Source organism: Mizuhopecten yessoensis, unplaced genomic scaffold (genome assembly GCF_002113885.1).
Source record: "Mizuhopecten yessoensis strain PY_sf001 unplaced genomic scaffold, ASM211388v2 scaffold8213, whole genome shotgun sequence".
Taxonomy (NCBI): domain Eukaryota; kingdom Metazoa; phylum Mollusca; class Bivalvia; order Pectinida; family Pectinidae; genus Mizuhopecten; species Mizuhopecten yessoensis.
The window spans coordinates 551,303-573,329 of record NW_018407435.1 but is presented as its reverse complement, the minus strand read 5'-3'; the positions used below and the strand labels follow the sequence as shown (position 1 = coordinate 573,329).

At 36.2% G+C, this 22,027-nt stretch overlaps 1 protein-coding gene across 1 annotated transcript in view; it reads left to right on the top strand.

The window, feature by feature from the left end:
• The window catches only part of LOC110455421 (transcription termination factor 2-like), a 57,952-nt gene that overhangs the window by 26,459 nt on the left and 9,466 nt on the right, over nucleotides 1-22,027 (top strand). The window contains exons 13-18 of the mRNA XM_021505552.1: nucleotides 3,315-3,441; nucleotides 4,057-4,250; nucleotides 7,868-7,932; nucleotides 8,389-8,477; nucleotides 9,681-9,772; nucleotides 13,356-13,566. Of these exons, the coding sequence (XP_021361227.1) occupies nucleotides 3,315-3,441; nucleotides 4,057-4,250; nucleotides 7,868-7,932; nucleotides 8,389-8,477; nucleotides 9,681-9,772; nucleotides 13,356-13,566 (778 nt within the window). The remainder of the gene's footprint in view (nucleotides 1-3,314; nucleotides 3,442-4,056; nucleotides 4,251-7,867; nucleotides 7,933-8,388; nucleotides 8,478-9,680; nucleotides 9,773-13,355; nucleotides 13,567-22,027) is intronic.

The following is a 22,027-nucleotide window of genomic DNA, read 5'->3' as shown; positions in this document are numbered from 1 at the left end:
TCCCTAGTTTTGCATATCAAATTTTTGGACTGATCAGAAAACTAAGATGGCTGACAGGTGCCATCTTGAATTTTTAGAAGTAAAGAATGTGAGCGCTATTTCTCAGAAAGTACTGGAAGGATCTTTCTCAAATTTGATATGTATGTTCACCTTGCAATTGGTCTGTAGTTGAGTTGTGCATGTTGACTTTCGAGATTCATTAGATAATCAAAATGGCCGACAGGTGGCCATTTTGGATTTAGACAGTTTGTTATCACTATTTCTCAGAACGTACTGGATGGGTCTTACTCAAATTTGCTATGTAGGTTTTCATTGGTCCTTAATTGTGCATGTTTACTTTTGTGACTGATGGAATAAACAAAATGGATGAAGGGTGGCCATCTTGGATTTTGACCGTTACAGTTTGTTATTGCTATAATCTTCAGAAAGTGCTTGAGGTGTCTTTCTCAAATTTGATATACAGGTATAGGTTCCAATTGGTCCTTAGTTGTGGGTGTTTTATTTTGAAAGTGATCATAAAAACAAGATGACTGCAGGAAGAACTTAACAGAACATTCTCAAGTTCTGTATTAATCTTCCACATTAAAGTACTGTAATAGTAAATATGTGAAATGATAAACTCACATTGAATGTTGTCTTTCATACACAGCAGTATGTCCAGTCTAGATCAAGTTACCTCAAGGTGCATTATTATGGTATGCATGACTTGATCAAACAGATAAGAGAAAAGATCAAACTAACATAGAAATAATGAAGATGGAACAATGGTGGGCGCCAAGATCCGTAAGGGATCTCTTGTAACTTATAAGATTGTGGATGTACATGGTGTGCATGTCACGCCTAGAAATATCATTGTCGAGTCTGGTTAAACCTCAGAATGGAGATAGGAATATGAAATGGCATAATATGAATCAATTATTCTATAGCCTAGGTAGTCTAGTCACCCTATGATAAATCAGCCCAAACCTCAAACTAATTGCATCAGAATTTATTTTTTGTTTTTTGGAATGGTAGTTATCAGAATTATAACAGGAAAAAAGTCTCCTGGAATCAAACTTTGGTAAAATAATTTTTTGACCTTCTATAGGATCAAGAAAATAAGGAAAATCACATATCTGACCACTTTTGAAGTGTAATATATACCTCTTTTACAATACTGGATATATAAGATTAACCGTATAGCAAGACCAACTGAAATATAGTACAGATTTACCAAAATGTTACAGCAGAGGTATTGCATTGAAAAATTATTGAACTATGAAAATGGCTTAAAAGCATTTTTAGCTTGACAATATTGACTTTTGTTTTCTATTTAAATGCAGAAAATACTAATTACTTAATATCAGTGACCTTATGAGTCTATATCTTAAGCTTCTTAAAACATCACATTTTATCTAATATTAATGCGCGAAAAATGATACATTCACATACAAAAAAATATCAACCATCTAATTTGACCAAATGTGCCACTTTGGTGTTAACTTATGTCCAAAATAAACAATTAAACTATTTCTGTAACATGTAATTTGAAAAAGGACAAGCAAATGCTTTCAAGCATTTTATATCCAATTGTATGTGTGCAGAACTTATTGGAAATGGTTATTTTGGTAAGATAAGTGTACAAATGTGTCCAAGCTCTGATGGTGAAAACTTCATCTCATGCAATTTTGCCTCAACACTGAAAAAAGTCCATGATTCTGAACAACGAAAATCTATATTTTGTGCACCAGTTTTGTCCGATTTACAAATGATTTTGCCAGTAAAGCAATGATAAAACAGATGTTTTTTTGAGAATTTTAAGTTAAACATTCATATTATACAACTTCATCATTTTATTGAAAATTACGTATCCCCCCATTCTGTTGTATTGTGTGAAAGAAAAAAATGATCTGTTAAAATAATAAGATACAAATTTAACCTTACTTCCCCTTAATCAAGAGGACCATGTTATGGTGGTAATTCCTGCCAAAAGATTTAGCAATCAGATAAAACACACACAAAATATTCACAGTTCTGTTGTCCAAAATCATGGACTTAGCCATTTTGAACAGTTTAGTCAAATTTGCACGAGGTGAGGTATTCATCAACCTGACTTCATTCATTATTTGGAGATATCTTAACCAAGATGGCATTATTGCTAAGAGTAACCTGCATAGAAAATGGTTTAGAGCACTTTGCAGTATTTTGCTGAAGATAATGTTAAAACCTTACATGTATAAATTGAAATGTTGTTCAATTTGGACTTTAAAACAGCTCCCAACAGCCCCGCAGGCCAACTTTAAACATCCATACATTCTAATATGTGAAAGAAAAACTTCTAATTTATGAAACTTTAATACACAAATAAGTTGTCAATGCATTTCTACAAAGCCAGTATCGATATTGATGTTGATTAACTTAATATTCTGTCACAAAAATGCAACAAAAGCTAATATGTTCGACATTTGAATGCTTTAAGCAATATTCATGGTGTGATATTCTTTCAATGTGATGATCCTTTTTTTTTTTTGGCTAATTTTTACTGTACACTGATTGGTCTTCCAATACAGTTAATTCCTCCTATTTAGTGTTACACAAGAGGTTGATATTTACACTTCAATGTTGGTCCAGTAGGCAATTATTCTTATTTTCTTGATCCTATTTCGGGCATAAAAAAAACATTTTCCCAAAAGTCGATTTTTGTAGATTTTTTTTCTGTTACACAGTATAAACCAACCTGTATGAAAAACCAGAAATAAGTTATGTTGCAATTGGTTTGATGTTTATCATAGGTGTTGTTATGAATACATGGATGCTATGGTTGTCACAATATATAGGTAAACCTGTGTATTGCAATACACAGACATATTTGTATCATATCGCAATACAGAAACGAAATATCACTGTACAGTGGTTTTTCAACCTAAATTTTACAACAGCCTGTTCCTACATGAATTGGAAAAAACAGCATTATTATTATTGAAATTGGGAAGATATTCCAGTTTTTTCTCATTTTGGGAAAATAAAGCACTTTTTTAGGCAAGGGAAAAAGCCTGTATTCAGGTGTAAAACTAGGCAAAAAAAATCACTGCTGTATTGTAATATTTTTGACATATATTGGGATACGTATCGCAATACATTGCTTCTATATTGAAATATATTGTGATACACTCCAGGCATATTGTGACACCCTTACTAGATATCAAGCTATGTGTCTGTTTTAAACCTGCAATAGAGTATAAAAAAATCAAGGTCCCATAAAAAGGAATTGAATAACATTAAAGAAAAACAAACTTGTTATCATTTTATTAAATATAAACCGTTTGATACGACAGGCTCGCTGAACATGACGTAGTCATCACCACGTATAACATTGTGGCAAAAGAAGTTGGCTCCTCCTTGACTGCCAGTGCAGACGAACCGGTGAAGGATGACGAAGAACCTGAAAATCCTCAGTCTGGGGTAAGATTTTATTTGGATATCAGAAACTTTTCTCCAGACTCTTGTCCTAAAAATGTTGACTTGCTGTTTACCGGGGAAATTCCGCCCGGTCAAGTTTTTGCCATACCAATGACAAATCCGTATTCGCCCAGTGTAAATTTGGCCATTCCCATTTGATTGATTACTTTATGTTAAGTTGTGCACAAATGTTCGCTGTAATGATAACTTCACCCTACTTGCAGAAGGCCACTTTTCAATAGAAAACTTCAGAATCAAAGTTTGTCATCATGAAATTTGATAGCTCTCAAAGAAGTTTTCTTGTCCCCTTTGTAATTTCATCTTACTTTTGAAACTCATGTTTATGGCAAAGTTTTTTCATGGTATATCTTTAGGCTCGACAGTAAACAAAAATCAAAGACTTTTGCATGTAAAATTCTGCAAGTAATCAGTAACCCCAAAGCTTCTTAGAATTGATAGAATGGTCAAAATTTTATAGATAGATTGTATTAAAATCTTTACAAAATATTCTCATACCTGGTTTTTCACCATCCACCATCTGCCAATGTTATGCTTTTCAGAAGGATTGAAACATGGTTGAGTTAAGTATTATATTATTAGTATTGTATTGCGTTACAGACGTCGGACCCTGTCTTGCAGTGTAACCTGCTGAGAATCGTATGGGAGAGAATTCTTCTGGACGAGGCACACAACATCAAGAACCACAAGAGTCTCACTGCTATGGCTGTGAGTCGTTTGAGAGCATCATACAGATGGGCTATCACTGGTACCCCAATACAGAACCAACTTCTGGACATGTACTCACTTTTGAGGTAGGGCAATCACTGGTACCCCAATATAGGACCAACTTCTGGACATGTACTCACTATTGACCTCGGGCTATCACTGGTACCCCATACAGAACCAGCTTCTGGACATGTACTCACTATTGAGGTACGGCAATCACTGGTACCCCAATATAGAACCAACCTCTGGACATGTACTCACTATTGAGGTTAGGCAATCACTGGTACCCCAATATAGAACCGACTTCTGGACATGTACTCACTATTGAGGTGGGGCAATCACTGGTACCCCAATATAGAACCGACTTCTGGACATGTACTCACTATTGAGGTACGGCAATCACTGGTACCCCAATATAGAACCAACCTCTGGACATGTACTCACTATTGAGGTAAGGCAATCATTGGTACCCCAATATAGAACCAACTTCTGAGAGAATTCTTCTGGACGAGGCACACAACATCAAGAACCACAAGAGTCTCACTGCTATGGCCGTGAGTCGTTTGAGAGCATCATACAGATGGACTATCACTGGTACCCCAATACAGAACAAACTTCTGGACATGTACTCACTATTGAGGCAGGGCTATCACTGGTACCCCATACAGAACCAACTTCAGGACATGTACTCACTATTGAGGTAGGACAATCACTGGTACCCCAATATAGAACCAACTCCTGGACATGTACTCACTATTGAGGTAGGGTTATCATTGGAACCCCAGACAGAACCAACTTCTGGACATGTACTAACTATTGAGGTAGGGCAATCACTGGTACCCCATATAGAACCACCTTCTGGACATGTACTCACTATTGAGGTAGTGCAATCACTGGTACCCCAATATAGAACCACCTTCTGGACATGTACTCACTATTGAGGTAAGGCAATCATTGGTACCCCAATATAGAACCAACTTCTGGACATATTCTCACTATTGAGGTAGGGCTATCACTGGTAACCCATACAGAACCACCTTCTGGACATGTACTCACTATTGAGGTAGGTCAATCACTGGTTCCCCAATATAGAACCAACTTCTGGACATGAACTCACTATTGCGTTATGGCAATCACTTGTACCCCATACAGGACCAACTTCTGGACATGTTCTCTCTATTGAGGTAGGGCAATAACTGGTACCCCAATATAGAACCAACTTCTGGACATCTACTCACTATTGAGGTAGGGCAATCACTGGGACCCCAATAAAGAACCAACTTCTGGACATGTACTCACTATCGAGGTAGGGCAATCACTGGTACCCCAATACAGAACCAACTTCTGGACATGTACTCATTATTGAAGTAGGGCAATCACTGGTACCCCAATATAGGACCAACTTCTGGACATGTACTCACTATTGAGGTGGGGCAATCACTGGTACCCCAATATAGAACCGACTTCTGGACATGTACTCACTATTGAGGTACGGCAATCACTGGTACCCCAATATAGAACCAACCTCTGGACATGTACTCACTATTGAGGTTAGGCAATCACTGGTACCCCAATATAGAACCGACTTCTGGACATGTACTCACTATTGAGGTGGGGCAATCACTGGTACCCCAATATAGAACCACCTTCTGGACATGTACTCACTATTGAGGTACGGCAATCACTGGTACCCCAATATAGAACCGACTTCTGGACATGTACTCACTATTGAGGTGGGGCAATCACTGGTACCCCAATATAGAACCAACTTCCGGACATGTACTCACTATTGAGGTAAGGCAATCATTGGTACCCCAATATAGAACCAACTTCTGGACATGTAATCACTATTGAGGTAGGGCTATAATTGGTACCCCATACAGAACCAACTTCTGGACATATACTCACTATTGAGGTAGGGCAATCACTTGTACCCCAATATAGAACCAACTTCTCGACATGCACTCACTATTGAGGTAGGGCAATCACTGGCACCCCAATATAGAACCAACTTCTGGACATCTACTCACTATTGAGGTAGGGCTATCATTGGTCCCCCATACAGAACCCACTTCTGGACATGTACTCACTATTGAGGCAGGGCTATCACTGGTACCCCATACAGAACCAACTTCTGACATGTACTCACTATTGAGGTAGGGCTAACACTGGTACCCAATATAGAACCAACTTCTGGACATGTCCTCACTATTGAGGTAGGGCTATCACTGGTTCCCCCCATACAGAACCAACTTCTGGATATGTACTCACTATTGAGGTAGCGCTATCATTGGTACCCCATACAGAACCCACTTCTGGACATGTACTCACTATTGAGGTGGGGCAATCACTGGTACCCCAATATAGAACCAACTCCTGGACATGTACTCACTATTGAGGTAGGGCAATCATTGGTACCCCAATATAGAACCAACTTCTGAGAGAATTCTTCTGGACGAGGCACACAACATCAAGAACCCCAAGAGTCTCACTGCTATGGCTGTGAGTCGTTTGAGAGCATCATACAGATGGGCTATCACTTGTACCCCAATACAGAACCAACTTCTGGACATGTACTCGCTATTGAGGTAGGGCAATCACTGGTTCCCCAATATAGAACCAGCTTCTGGACATGTACTCACTATTGAGGTACGGCAATCACTGGTACCCCAATATAGAACCGACTTCTGGACATGTACTCACTATTGAGGTGGGGCAATCACTGGTACCCCAATATAGAACCACCTTCTGGACATGTACTCACTATTGAGGTACGGCAATCACTGGTACCCCAATATAGAACCAACCTCTGGACATGTACTCACTATTGAGGTTAGGCAATCACTGGTACCCCAATATAGAACCGACTTCTGGACATGTACTCACTATTGAGGTGGGGCAATCACTGGTACCCCAATATAGAACCAACTTCCGGACATGTACTCACTATTGAGGTAAGGCAATCACTGGTACCCCAATATAGAACCAACTTCAGGACATGTACTCACTATTGAGGTAGGACAATCACTGGTACCCCAATATAGAACCAACCTCTGGACATGTACTCACTATTGAGGTTAGGCAATCACTGGTACCCCAATATAGAACCGACTTCTGGACATGTACTCACTATTGAGGTACGGCAATCACTGGTACCCCAATATAGAACCGACTTCTGGACATGTACTCACTATTGAGGTGGGGCAATCACTGGTACCCCAATATAGAACCACCTTCTGGACATGTACTCACTATTGAGGTAGTGCAATCACTGGTACCCCAATATAGAACCAACCTCTGGACATGTACTCACTATTGAGGTTAGGCAATCACTGGTACCCCAATATAGAACCACCTTCTGGACATGTACTCACTATTGAGGTAGGGCTATCACTGGAACCAACTGTAGACACCATTGAAGTAACACTACTAAAGAGTCAGATCATTAAAATTCAATTAAAAAAACATTAAAATCCATAAATCCCTTAAAAGAAGCCATTCTTCTTGTTCAAAATTTGTAATGGCCATTACTGAATGGTCATGAATTTCAAATATTAACTTCAATATATCATTAAAAAGGCATGAAAGAAGACTTGGTAATGAATATCAAAATTATTATTTGCCCACAACAGAATGATGGAGAGAGACTTTGTGTATATATTGGAACAAAGCTTTCAGGAATCCTTTTTATTTATACTTGTAGATTCTTGAGGTGTTCCCCATTTGATGAGTACAAAGTTTGGAAACAACAAGTAGATACGGGAAAGTGTAAGTTAAGAATTCAAATTTAATGTACTGTAACACTGGTGGATAGGTAGTATACCAACTGTTCCATCAACTAGCTTAGTTACCATAAGATAGTGACACTTCTGGGATTGATCATCACTAGGTGAGGCTCTATCCCAGGTATATTAATTATTCTATTCTTCAAAATCTAATCCTTACATTTTTCTTCAAAATCAAATTCTTACATTATTCCTCGAAATGTAATCCTTACATTATTCTTCAAGATCTATTTCTTACCTTATTTTTCGAATTCAAATTCCTTTCACGCAAGTGAGAAAAATTGAAGGGCAAATGTAAGAAAATTAAATTCCATGAATGGGAAAGGGACTGCAAATTTCAAATCTGGTTTGTAGAAATTTCTGCATGTATCATTAATTAGCAAATTTAAAAAAAAAAAGTTTTGAAATTTCCAATAGTAATTCTGGATTCTTATTGCAGCTTCGGGACAAAACAGGCTGAACATTCTTGTGAAATCGTTGTTGCTACGGAGGACAAAAACACAGACAGACAAGACAGGGAAACCCTTGGTAATTTCAGGATTATTAAAACCGTTGATAAGTCATTCATTAAAGGATAAAGGTCTGGATCCATGTGTATCAAATTCATTGCAGTGGCTTTAAACAATGATTTAATAGTTTCAATTCTTTGAAAGGATCTGCTTCAATATAAGTATTATGTTATGGTGCGGCGTCCGTCGTCCGTCCGTTCATCCGTCTGTCTGTCCGGCGTCAACTTTTTACTTTAAACAACTTCTTCTCAATAACCAAAAGGCCCAGGGTACTGATATTAGGCCTGTAGCATGCTGGGATGAAGGGCTACAAAGTTTGTTCAAATAAATGACCTTGACCCACTTTCAAGGTCAAAGGGGTCAAATGTCTTAAAATCTTCAAACAACTTCTTCTCAATAACTAAAAGGCCCAGGGTACTGATATTGGGCCTGTAGCATGCTGGGATGAAGGGCTACCAAGTTTGTTCAAATGAATGACCTTGACCAGCTTTCAAGGTCACAGGGGTCAAATGTTTTAAAATCTTCAAACAACTTCTCAATAACCAAAAGGCCCAGGGTACTGAAATTAGGCCTGTAGCATGCTGGGATGAAGGACTACCAAGTTTAATCAAATGAATGACCTTGATCCACTTTCAACCTGATGTCCTTGTTCGACATTCAAGGTCACAGGCGTCATATGTTTAAATCTTTTAATAGGTTCTGATGAATCAAACACTGATATTCTGCCTGTAGCTGTATTTTAGTCCACTTTTAAGATTACAAGTGTGAGATTAATACCAGGTGAGCGATGCAGGCCCATTGGGCCTCTTGTATTTAATAAGTATCGTTTTTCTGGATCCAAATGTTTGAACCGGTTGGACCAGAGTTGTTCGTTTATGAAATAAGGTCGGACCCAATAATCTGATGCTGCTTTCAGGTGAGTCTTGACAAGCCTATGCAAGGCTTGGATAAACATTTGAAAGTCCGCAAGAATTTATACCCAAAAAAAAATACTTTTAAATACAGACAAACCGGTTGAACCTGATATGCGAAAGGGGCCCCATGATGTAAATATTAATGAAAATATCATATTTTCAAACTCACTACACACTTAAAATCGTGATAATGCTGAACCCTTTGAAATTTCAGATTTAGGAATTGGCCAGCACCAAAAAGGATACAATTAAACTTTTTTGAGTAAGAATATGTAGCTTCATTATAGTGTCTTTTCCTTTTTTTACAGGTTGCCATGACCTCCAAGTCAAGTAAAGTGTGGGAATTAGAACTATCAGAAAGTGAAAGATCTGTGTATGACCGAGTCTTCTCCCAGTCTCGGTGAGCGTGAACTTTAGATTGAGTTTGATTTAATTAAAGTTTGACATAAATAGATCTGAGAAATTCAGGGCAAAAGTCTAATCATTTTGAAATTTAACGTGTTTATACACTTTGATATGTATAGATGTGCAATATAGGAATTGAAAACAGTTTTTAAGGTTTAAGGCTTTCACCCCTAGGTAACTTTAGTAGACTCTACCATACATTGATCTGGATGAGTCCATTATGGTCTACAGAGGTGAAAGGGTTAAGGCAAGGCCCTTGCTGACCTGTCTGTGTTTTAGTTGCGGCAAAGCTCTTTAAGACCTGTGTTATAAAGAAAACATTTTCTGGCAAATTAAAGATACAATTAAATCTGCTGCATTACATGTAGTACATATTGGATTATGTTGAGCTGTTAAATAATAAATATTACATTTTTTTTTAACTGTATGGGAATAGACACATTGTGCTTCTTTAACTTCAATTGACAAATGTTTGATTGTTTAATAATGGTTAACCCTTTCACCCCTATGTAACTTTAGTAGACTCTACCATGCACTGATCTGGATGAGTCTATTATGGTCTACAGTGGTGAAAGGGTTAATCTAAACATCAGAATGTTACATGTAAAGTCTTTCATTGAATCTCTATAGTTAACTTGGTTAAGGAGACTATACAAGTCCAAGTAAATGGCAAATTATTGTAGAACTTCTGTTGATGATCATATTTTGGCTAACTGTGGAACGGAATATATTTCAATATGTCACAATAACTGCAAGAACGTATTTTGGAAAGATGTCTTTGAAGCATGGATAAACTTATCAAATAAACACCATTTTTATCAATCTCCAGATATATTGGCCAGAACACCAATATGGTATAATAATGTAAAGAAGATAATCAGAGTATTTTTTATTGGGATTGGTACAATAAAGAAGGAATTATTATTATTAGCTACTTAATCAATAAAAACACTAATTCGATTTACTCTTTTAAGGAATTTCAACAGGTCTTTGATATAAATACAAACTTCCTTAATTACCAAGGACTTATATCAGCTATTCGAAGACATATACGTATACAGAAACAAGATTTACCGTATCCTATCTATCCTTTCATACAAATTAATCTAGAAATACTTTTCCACAGTAAAAAAAAGGGACAAAAGTTTTTATTATTTACTCAGTAAAAATAATACAATATCCACTGGAAGAAAAAAATGGAATGACATTTTAAATTTTGATAATGAAACATGGAGGAAAATATACAAAATGCCTTTTCATATAACCGAAAATTCAAAATTACAGTGGCTTCATTAATACAGAATCAATCAACACATTCTGACAACAAACTCATTCTTATTTAAGGCACGAATAGCTGATAGTCCTTATTGTAACTCATATAAAACTGATATTTAAAAAATAAAACATACCCTATGGGAATGTGATAATGTGCAGGTTGTGTTACAAAATTTTGAGTTTTTAGGTTACCTGAGACAAAGTCTCAAGTGACCTATTGCGATCGCCTTTTGTCTGGCGTCGTCCGTCTTGCGTCCTTAAACAATTTACATTTTTGACTTCTTCTCCAAAACCCCTGGAACAATTTCAATGAAATTTTGCTGAAACCTTCCATGTCCAAAGGTCAACCACAATTTTGAATTATATGGCCCCCAACCCCCAGGGGCCTGAGGGGTGGCCCAAAAAGTGTCAAATTGACTAAAATTTCAAAAATCTTCTTCTCAAGACCAAGATATGATAGAATCAAATACTCTTCAGAGATGGAAGGGTCTTAAAGTGCTTTACCAAATATGTGAATTTCTTGGCCCTGGAGTCTCACGTTTCCCCCTGGGGAGGGGGTAAACTTTGCTATAGTTTATATAGGGAAATCACAATTTGGACCAACATTTGTTTAATTTCCATTGGAAGTAATTCAATTTGGGTTAGGATTATCAGTATTGGATAGCAGTTTGATGGTATGCACATATGAGCCCTGACTGATCCCCAGGGGCTGATGGGTGGGGCCAAAACTGGTCAAATTGACTGAAATTTAAAAACCTTCTTCTCAAGACCCAGATATGGTAGAATCAAATACTCTTCATAGATGGAAGGGTTTTAAGGTGCTCTACCAAAAGTGTGAGTTTTATGACCCTAGGGTCTCACGTTTCCCCCTGGGGAGGGGGTAAACTTTACTATAGCTTATATAGGGAAATCACATTTTGGACCAACATTTGTTTAATATCCATTGCAAATGATACTTTGGAAATTACATGTTGATAACTTGATTGGAATTATAACCCTGAGTTGACAGTTTGATACTTTGAAAATTTTGAGCCAGCCCTACGTATACCCCCAAGGGCTGTACTGGGCAGGGCCCAAAGGATTCAGTGTGCTAAAATTTCTTCATTTTCCTTGTTTAGAATTAGAGGTGCTAGTTTCAAATACTTTCCAGTCTTAAATCTGTATGCTAGATATTGAATAAGGTGGTTTCATTGTTTTTTGTCACTTTGAATAATATTTCTGTTCATGTTTTAAAAGCAAAAATCAACTCTCTGTATAGATATATCATAACTCGGGTGACCGTTAAGGCCCATGGGCTTCCTTTTATTAGATGGTTTAATAATGATCCCTTTTGCTTACAAGAAGGAGACGTTTATCTTTGGACTATACAATCAAGATGGAATAAGAACACCAATAGACAGATTATTAAACAATATATTTATTCAGCAAGATATCTACAAACAAATTTATCAATAAATGGTCTTAAAAACGCAATCAAGGACAACTATTCTACACAAAAATATTGCAACAGGTAAAGATGACAAATACAATAACAATTTTCAAAATGATTAGAAAAAATGGCTAAAGTTACTTAATAACTCTTTAATTATATAATCTTTTATTTTCTGAACATTGTTTAAGATTACATTTTACCGTAATAATATTATATATTATTGGTGAATAGTTTGTGAGTTGTTTTGTATCCATTATTCCTATCTATAAGACATCAAAATAATTTGTATAACTATAACTATATACATATTGACATTTGCAGCTGACAACATATGCTCTTTACTCCTTCCTGTTTTCCTTTGCCTGCAGTCATAGATATAGATATATACGGATATATATGATTGCCTGACCTCTCTCTCTCTGTCCCTCTCTCTCTCTCTCCGTGTCTGTCTATGTCTATGTGTCATTATATGTTTGTCCATGTCTTTTTCTCATCTTCTGTCTATTTTTCTGTTGTTTATTAACATTTTCTTTTCTGCTTTCCTGATATAAATGTAATGTAAAAGGTCAATCTTTAAAAAATACATTAAAAATGAAAATCAAGAATTGTTTGTGTGAAAGCGGAAGTAAGATTAATGTGTGAGAGATTTTCAGCTATTACAAATTACATCTGTGATACATGTACTTAGCATTGTATAAAAAAATTGATTCTAAACATCAGAATTCTGAATGTAAGGATTTCGTTTATGAAGAAATAAAATGAAGTTATTTATGAGGAATTAAATGAAAGTAATTTATAAAGAAATAAAATCAAGTCATTTATGAAGAAATAAAGTGAAAATGCATTTTCTGGTTTTAATTTGTCCTCAAAGGTCAGTACTAAAAGAATATCTTAGAAGACAGGATGAGAAGGAGGGTATTACCAATGAGAACATCAACCCGTTCAAAGATCGTGAAGACAATGGTAGAATGGGCGGGGTGGGAGGTGCCACACCCCAGAACAAGAAGGTTGGAGCTCAACAAATCCTTGTGTTGCTGCTGCGACTGAGACAGTGCTGTAGCCACCTCAGTCTCATGAGAGATGTAAGTACTTTATTGTCTCGCTGCCACAAGGTAGCGGAAGCGAGACTAAAATATTGCTTTTCCGGTGATGGCGGCTGCGTCAACATTAAGTTTTTGCGTTTAAGTTAGTTTCACTGAAAGTATAAGTGCTACACCAACCAATCTTGGACCATAGATGCATCTTAGGTAGACATCTCAACCCATGCATCAAAGGCTCGATACGGCCCACCTTTCATGGTCCATTGACTTTGTCAGCATCTCCATCAACATTAAGTTTTTGCGTTTAAGTTAGTTTCTCTGAAACTATAAGCGCTACATCAACCAAACTTGACCTGTGCATCAGATGGTCAAAGCGGGGCACAAGGGAGACATATCAATCTGAAAGGCTTGTTCCAATAAGCACCTCTCCTCCTGCACACAAAACACACCCACATGCAAGCATGCATACACAACACCAATGGAGGCACGTCCACGGTCCTTAAATGACCTTAGCTGTTGATAGAACGTTAAACAAATAAAACCAAACCAAACGTATCCATTAAGTACATCTACAGGTATACATGCAATGATATGGAGATTTGTCAGATCTGTTCAGTCAGTAGAGAACATGTCTGAACACTTGACATCAAAACTATTATCTCCCTTAATTATCACCCAATAACACAATCAATGAAATAACAGAAGCTGCATGATGTCACACAACCAAGACTGACCACTGAAACAATACAATTACGGAGTACAGTATGAGTGGAATGCATACATATAAGACATACATGTATGCATTACTGCAGTGATACAGACAATATACAATGTACTACATGTATAACGCACGGTGCAAGTTTCAGATGTCAGTGTTCCCACTGAATTTTCAAGATTCTGCACCTCTAGGTACTTAGTAACATAGGGCAATCCTTGAAAACTTGGGTACAACAAAATGTTTGGGGTGAAAATCCCTCATTTTGGGGGTTTCTGGGAACACGGGATGTGTTGCTGTTATGTATATGTTAGGTTATCATGCAAATACCAATGGGTATAAAAAACAAATGCATATTTTAATTAAAAAAATTAACAAGCATGAAACAAAATATATCCCCACAACATTTTCTGGGTTTTTTAATTAGTATCTTGTAGGTGGAAGTTGTATTTTTTTCGACAAGTTAGAGAAAGTTAGTATGGTATTCTTGTAAAATATTTTAAATATGTTACCCTGTATAAATATTAAAGATATTATTATACTTAGTCTATATGATATAAAGAATTGGTACCTTTTCTGTCTGTGATGTTTATGAATGTTCAAAAAGACATTGTATAAATATATTACAAGATGTTGAAATTGTATCATGTTTTTGACAAGTTTATTTGCGAAGTCTTAGAACATGGAACATTTTAGGATTTAGAAGTTGGTACGTGTTTTGAACAAGGCTTTTACAAATTTTGAGAAATTTTAAAAGTTTTCGATAAAATGTCTAAAAATAGAAAAAGTTGTGCATATTTAGGCATCTGATGAATAAAACTAAGATAATTAATTTGAGATACAAGAAAAGTTGGAATAATATCAGAGTTTTTCTTACTACACAAACAATGTAGGATAGCTTGACAAAGGGACCAGTAGGTCTTGAAATGTTGTGACACGTTTAATATATACATTGTTTCTGTATTAAAACTTTGATATTACATATTTCAAAACTGATGAATCTTATTGGAAAAGTTAGAACAAGTTTTAGACATTTGCAGGACAGCTTGTACATGTTTTGCTTTTTGATCCTATAACACACATTGCTATTGATGACAAACTTAATAAAGGCAAGCCCGGCAGGGCTTTATTTAAGTTTGTCAGCAATAGAAATATGTGTTATAGGACCATAACAATATTTGGTAAAATATTCTTTACTTATCTTTACATTTTGATAGAGTAGTTATGCTTTATTTAGTTTTTGACCAGCAAATTAAAGAGTAGTTATGCTTTATTTAGTTTTTGACCAGCAAATTAAGTGTTGACAACAATGAAATTGATAACGTCACAATAGAGATTGATGACGTTACAATAGCAAATGTTGTTATAGTCTCATAACAACATTTGGATTATCAATGCATTGCAATGGAAGGATGCATACCAAATGCAAATAAAATCCTGTGAATGTCACACAATCTGTAGTCTAGACAATTCACTTATAATCCTGTGAATGTCACACAATCTGTAACCTTAATTGGTACATATTTCAACAACAAAAATAAATACTGTAGGACTCAGGTGACCGTTAAGGCCCATGGGCCTCTTGTTTATAATCCTGTGAATGTCAATGTCACACAATCTGTAGTCGAGACACTTTTACTTATCATCCTGTGAATGTCACACAGTCTGTAGTCAATACATTTTATTTATAATCCTGTGAATGTCACACAATCTGTAATCTAGATATTTTACTTATAATCCTGTGAATGTCACACAATCTGTAGTCAATACATTTTATTTATAATCCTGTGAATGTCACATAATCTCTAGTCTAGACATTTTGCTTATAATCCTGTGAATGTCACACAATCTGTAGTCAATACATTTTATTTATAATCCTGTAAATGTCACACAATCTGTAGTGTAGACATTTTACTTATAATCATGTGAATGTCACACAATCTGTAATCTAGATATTTTACTTATACTCCTGTGAATGTCACACAATCTGTAGTCTAGACATTTTACTTATAATCCTGTGAATGTCCCACAATCTGTCGTCTAGATATTTTACTTATAATCCTGTGAATGTCACACAATCTGTTGTCAAGACATTTTTCTTATAATCCTGTGAATGTCACACATTCTGTAGTCAAGATATTTTACTTATAATCCTGTGAATGTCTCACAATCTGTAGTCTAGACATTTTACTTATAATCCTGTGAATGTCACACAATCTGTAGTCTAGACATTTTACTTATAATCCTGTGAATGTCCCACAATCTGTAGTCTAGATATTTTACTTATAATCCTTTGAATATCACACAATCTGTAGTCTTGACATTTAACTTATAATCCTGTGAATGTCACACAATCTGTAGTTTAGACATTTGACTTATTTTCCTGTGAATGTCTCACAATCTGTAGTCTAGACATTTTACTTCTAATTCTGTGAATGTCACACAATCTGTAGTCTAGACAAGTTACTTATAATCTTGTGAATGTCACACAATCTGTAGTCTAGATATTTTACTTACAATCCTGTGAATGTCAAACAATCTGTAGTCTAGACAGGTTACTTATAATCCTGTGAATGTCACACAATCTGTAGTATAGACATTTTACATATAATCCTGTGAATGTCACACAATCTGTAGTATAGACATTTTACATATAATCCTGTGAATGTCGCACAATCTGTAGTCTAGACATTTTACTTATATTCCTGTGAATGTCACACAATCTGTAGTCTAGATATTTTACTTACAATCCTGTGAATGTCACACAATCTGTAGTATAGACATTTTACATATAATCCTGTGAATGTCACAAAATCTGTAGTCTAGACATTTTACTTATAATCCTGTAAATGTCACACAATCTGTAGTCTAGACATTTTAATTATAATCCAGTGAATGTCACACAATCTGTAGTCTAGACATTTTAATTATAATCCAGTGAATGTCACACAATATGTAGTCTAGACATTTTACTTATATTCCTGTGAATGTCACACAATCTGTAGTCTAGACAGGTTACTTATAATCCTGTGAATGTCACACAATCTGAAGTCTAGATATTTTACTTTTATTCCTGTGAATGTCACACAATCTGTAGTCTAGATATTTTACTTACAATCCTGTGAATGTCACACAATCTGTAGTCTAGACAGGTTACTTATAATCCTGTGAATGTCACACAATCTGAAGTCTAGATATTTTACTTTTATTCCTGTGAATGTCACACAATCTGTAGTCTAGACAAGTTAATTATAATCTTGTGAATGTCACACAATCTGTAGTCTAGACATTTTACATATAATCCTTTGAATGTCACACAATCTGTAGTCTAGACAGGTTACTTATAATCCTGTGAATGTCACACAATCTGCAGTCTCGACATTTTACTTCTAATTCTGTGAATGTCACACAATCTGTAGTCTAGACAAGTTACTTATAATCCTGTGAATGTCACACAATCTGCAGTCTAGATATTTTACTTTTATTCCTGTGAATGTCACACAATCTGTAGTCTAGACATTTTACTCATAATCCTGTGAATGTCACACAATCTGTCGTCTAGATATTTAATCCTGTGATTGTCACACATGTTTAGTTGATTGGTAATCATGATAAGTTTCCTTTGTCTCCGATTCCCATGTTGTTGTCATGGTAACTAGATATACTAGTTGTTTGGTTACAGGTGTCACATACTGCTGTACTGTAGTAGTTTGACTATTCTGCCACGCCATGTCCCAAACACTGCCCACAGGACATCCTCCCTGTCTATACCTACAGCCCATGTAAAGCCTGTGTCTGTGTGTATGACCCTGAGGAACTCACCACCTCCACTGATGAGTAGGACCCTGTGGTTGTTATAGTCCCCTATGATCAGGTTCCCCACACTGTCATACACCACATCCCTTGGGTTAAATGGTTTACCTCCTGTTTGTGGTGTTGGGTTATATGTACTAGGGATGTCACCTCTATATACAAACAGCTTCTTGAAATCAGTGTCCATCACAACAACATGTTCCTTTCCATCACCACCATCACTTTCACTACTGAAATCAGTGACTGCCACATTGTGAGTGACAGGACACTCTGAGATACTCCATGGTAAACACACTAATGGTTCCCCAGTCCCTTTAGCCATTGTAGTACACACCATTTTACCATCTGTGGTAAATTTGGAGATGTGTTTGGTCATCCCTACAATGACATGGTTACTGGCTGTAATACATATACACCAGGGTAAATCCTTGGTACTGAATCTGTGTGTCAGTCGTCCTGATACCAGCTCCATGACGTTGTTATCTCTGTCATAGACCCACAGTGTGTGTGTGGTGGGTGACAGACTAATGTCACTGATCCAGGCTTTGTGATTGACCTGCTGTATTACTTTACCCTTCCTGTCCAGGAGAGTTAATGTTTTATAGTACTTGGTCCAAACCTGACCATCAGTGGTGGGACATATAGAATCAATGTCACATGGAGACCCCCACTCCTCCACTACCTTGGTCTGTGGCAGTAGTTTGTATGTTGTCACTGCTTTCTTCACTTTTGTTCCTGACCGTTGTTGTTGTGAAGAGGATTGTCCCAGATCATCAGATGTTGAGACTGACCGATCCTGGTCAGTTAAAATTTGACCTTGACCTGAGGTAATAACTTCTCCCAAAGCTTTTTTCAAGTGATCTTGAGGACGTTTATTTGGAGTGAAGTTGGCAGTACCCAGGACAGGTTTTACAGGGAGACTGTTTGTGGGAGACTGGATCTCACAATGTGTATCATAAATCTGTATGTGTGAACCACGCTGGAGAGCTGCTTTACATTCTTGAACTTGTTGTTTGAGTTGCTTCTCGTACATCTCCAGGTCCTGTTTGTATGTCTTTATCAGCTTGGTATTATCCTCTTCCATTTTGTGGTAAAGAGAGAGTGTCTGTGCTGTAAGCATGTCCAGCTCTTGTTTTAATTTATCTGTTTGCTTTTTTAACTTTTGTGACAACTTCTCAAAAGTACTGGTGTTGTCTTTAAGGAGCGTATCAGTAGTGGTGATGTATTTCCCAAGTTGCACAAGGTCATTTTTTTCTGTTCTGTCTATAAAGTTTTTAATGTCTGGTTCTTTCTGGGGAGTGATTTCACTAAGCTCACAAAGTGGGTGGATTTTGTGAAGAGAAGAAAGGCATTTTAGACAAACCAGTTCCTGACATTTTTCACAATACAAGTCTAGTTGTCTCCCCTTGTGGTGAGAACATGTCGTTTGACCTTTAATACGGAGAGGAATTTGGCTTATAGGGGTTGCCATTTTGATGAACAGCTAAGTTATTTGTTGTTATTTTTAAGATGTTTGTTGTTCTTGTATAAATATATTGTTGTCAGTAAACACTCACAAATAAGAGTTGGTTATATAAGGAAATGAAACCTTGACTTGACTGTCCCATCCAGTAGTATCTGTTTGTTAAACTTATAGTAATGTAAAACACTATAGAATAACCACCTCACGATCACTGATGTCACAGGGTTACTGTGATGATCAATCCAAGTTTTCCATTCCACACTTCTCAATGTTCACTTACTTTGTCAATATTTCTCCAGCCCTGGGATTCACAATCACACGATGAACTTCTGTCTTGCTTTGTTGATAAATATGTCACTTTCCTGCTGACATTTTAAAAGTTTGATCAAAACTTAAAGTCAAAAGTACAACTGAATTTTACAATGCTGCTGACTAGTTAATAATATCAACAAATTTCTGCTCTGGATACGCCCATCACTGCAGAAATGAGTAGATCTACCTGTTTAGACCTGTAGTTGTACATAGTAAATCACTTCCCTGTTGAGCGAGGTTACCGACAGACATACAGTGATAATAAAAAAAATTAGATAATAAAGTAGGCCAGTGGAGGTTGTGTTTATAAATCGTATCATTTACATACCTGGTGTGTTCTGTCTAAAATCTATGTATAATCAATAATGTGATACCTGTTCCTTGGGTAGATATACCTGTAAACTGGGTTACCGGACATACCCGTACTGTGGGTGATATACCTGTGAATTGGGTAATAGAACAGGTAGATATACCTGTATATTGGGTAATAAGACATACCTCTACTGTGGGTGATATACCTATGTATTGGGTAATAAAACAGGTAGATATACCTGTATATTGGGTAATATTCATACCTGTACTGCAGGTAGATCTACCTGTGTATTGGGTAATAAAATGTACCTGTACTGTAGGTAGATATAACTGTGGATTGGGTAATAAGACGTACCTGTACTGTAGTTAGATATACCTGTGTATTAGGTAATAAGATATACCTGTACTGTAGGTTGATATACCTGACTGTATTTGGTAATAAGACATAACTGTACTGTATATAGATATACCTGTGTATTGTGTAATAAGACATACCTGTACTGTAGTTAGATATAACTGTGTATTAGGTAATAAGATATACCTGTACTGTAGGTTGATATACCTGTTTATTGGGTAATAAAATATACCTGTACTGTAGGTAGATATACCTATGTGTTGGGTAATAAAACAGGTAGATATACCTGTATATTGGGTAATATTCATACCTGTACTGCAGGTAGATATACCTGTGTATTGGGTAATAAAATATACCTGTACTGTAGGTAGATATACCTGTATATTGGGTAATAAAACATACCTGTACTGTAGGTAGATATACCTGTGTATTGGGTAATAAAATATACCTGTACTGTAGGTAGATATAACTGTGTATTGGGTAATAAGACGTACATATACTGTAGGTAGATTTAACTATATATTGGGTAATTAGACATACCTGTACTGTAGTTAGATATAACTGTGTATTAGGTAATATGACATACCTGTACTGTAGGTAGATATACCTGTGTATTGGGTAATAAAATATACCTGTACTGTAGGTAGATATAATTGTGTATTGGGTAATAAGACGTACATATACTGTAGGTAGATTTAACTGTATATTGGGTAATAAGACATACCTGTACTGTAGTTAGATATAACGGTGTATGAGGTAATAAGACATACCTGTACTGTAGGTTGATATACCTGTGTATTAGGTAATAAGACATACCTGTACTGTAGGTTGATAAACCTGACTGTATTTGGTAATAAGACATAACTGTACTGTAGATAGATATACCTGTGTATTGTGTTATAAGACATACCTGTACTGGGGGTAGATATACCCCTGTATTGGGTAATAAGACATACCTGTACTGTAGTTAGATATAACTGTGTATTAGGTAATAAGACATACCAGTACTGTAGGTTGATGTGTATTAGGTAATAAGACATACCTGTACTGTAGTTTGATATACCTGACTGTATTTGGTAATAAGACATACCTGTACTGTAGGTAGGTATAACTGTGTATTAGGTAATAAGACGTACCTGTACTGTAGGTTGATATACCTGACTGTATTGGGTAATAAGACATACCTGGACTGTGGGTAGATATACCTGTGTATTGGGTTATAAGACATTCCTGTACTGTGGGTAGATATACCTGTGTATTGTGTAATAAGACATCCCTGTACTGTAGGTAGATATACCTGTGTATTAGGTAATAAAACATACCTGTTCTGTAGGTATATATACCTGTGTATTGGGTAATAAAATATACCTGTACTGTAGGTAGATATACATGTATATTGGGTAATAAAACATACCTACAGTACAGGTATGTTTTATTACCCAATATACAGGTATATCTACCTACAGTACATGTATATTTTATTGCCCAATACACAGGTATATCTACCTACAGAACAGGTATGTTTTATTACCTA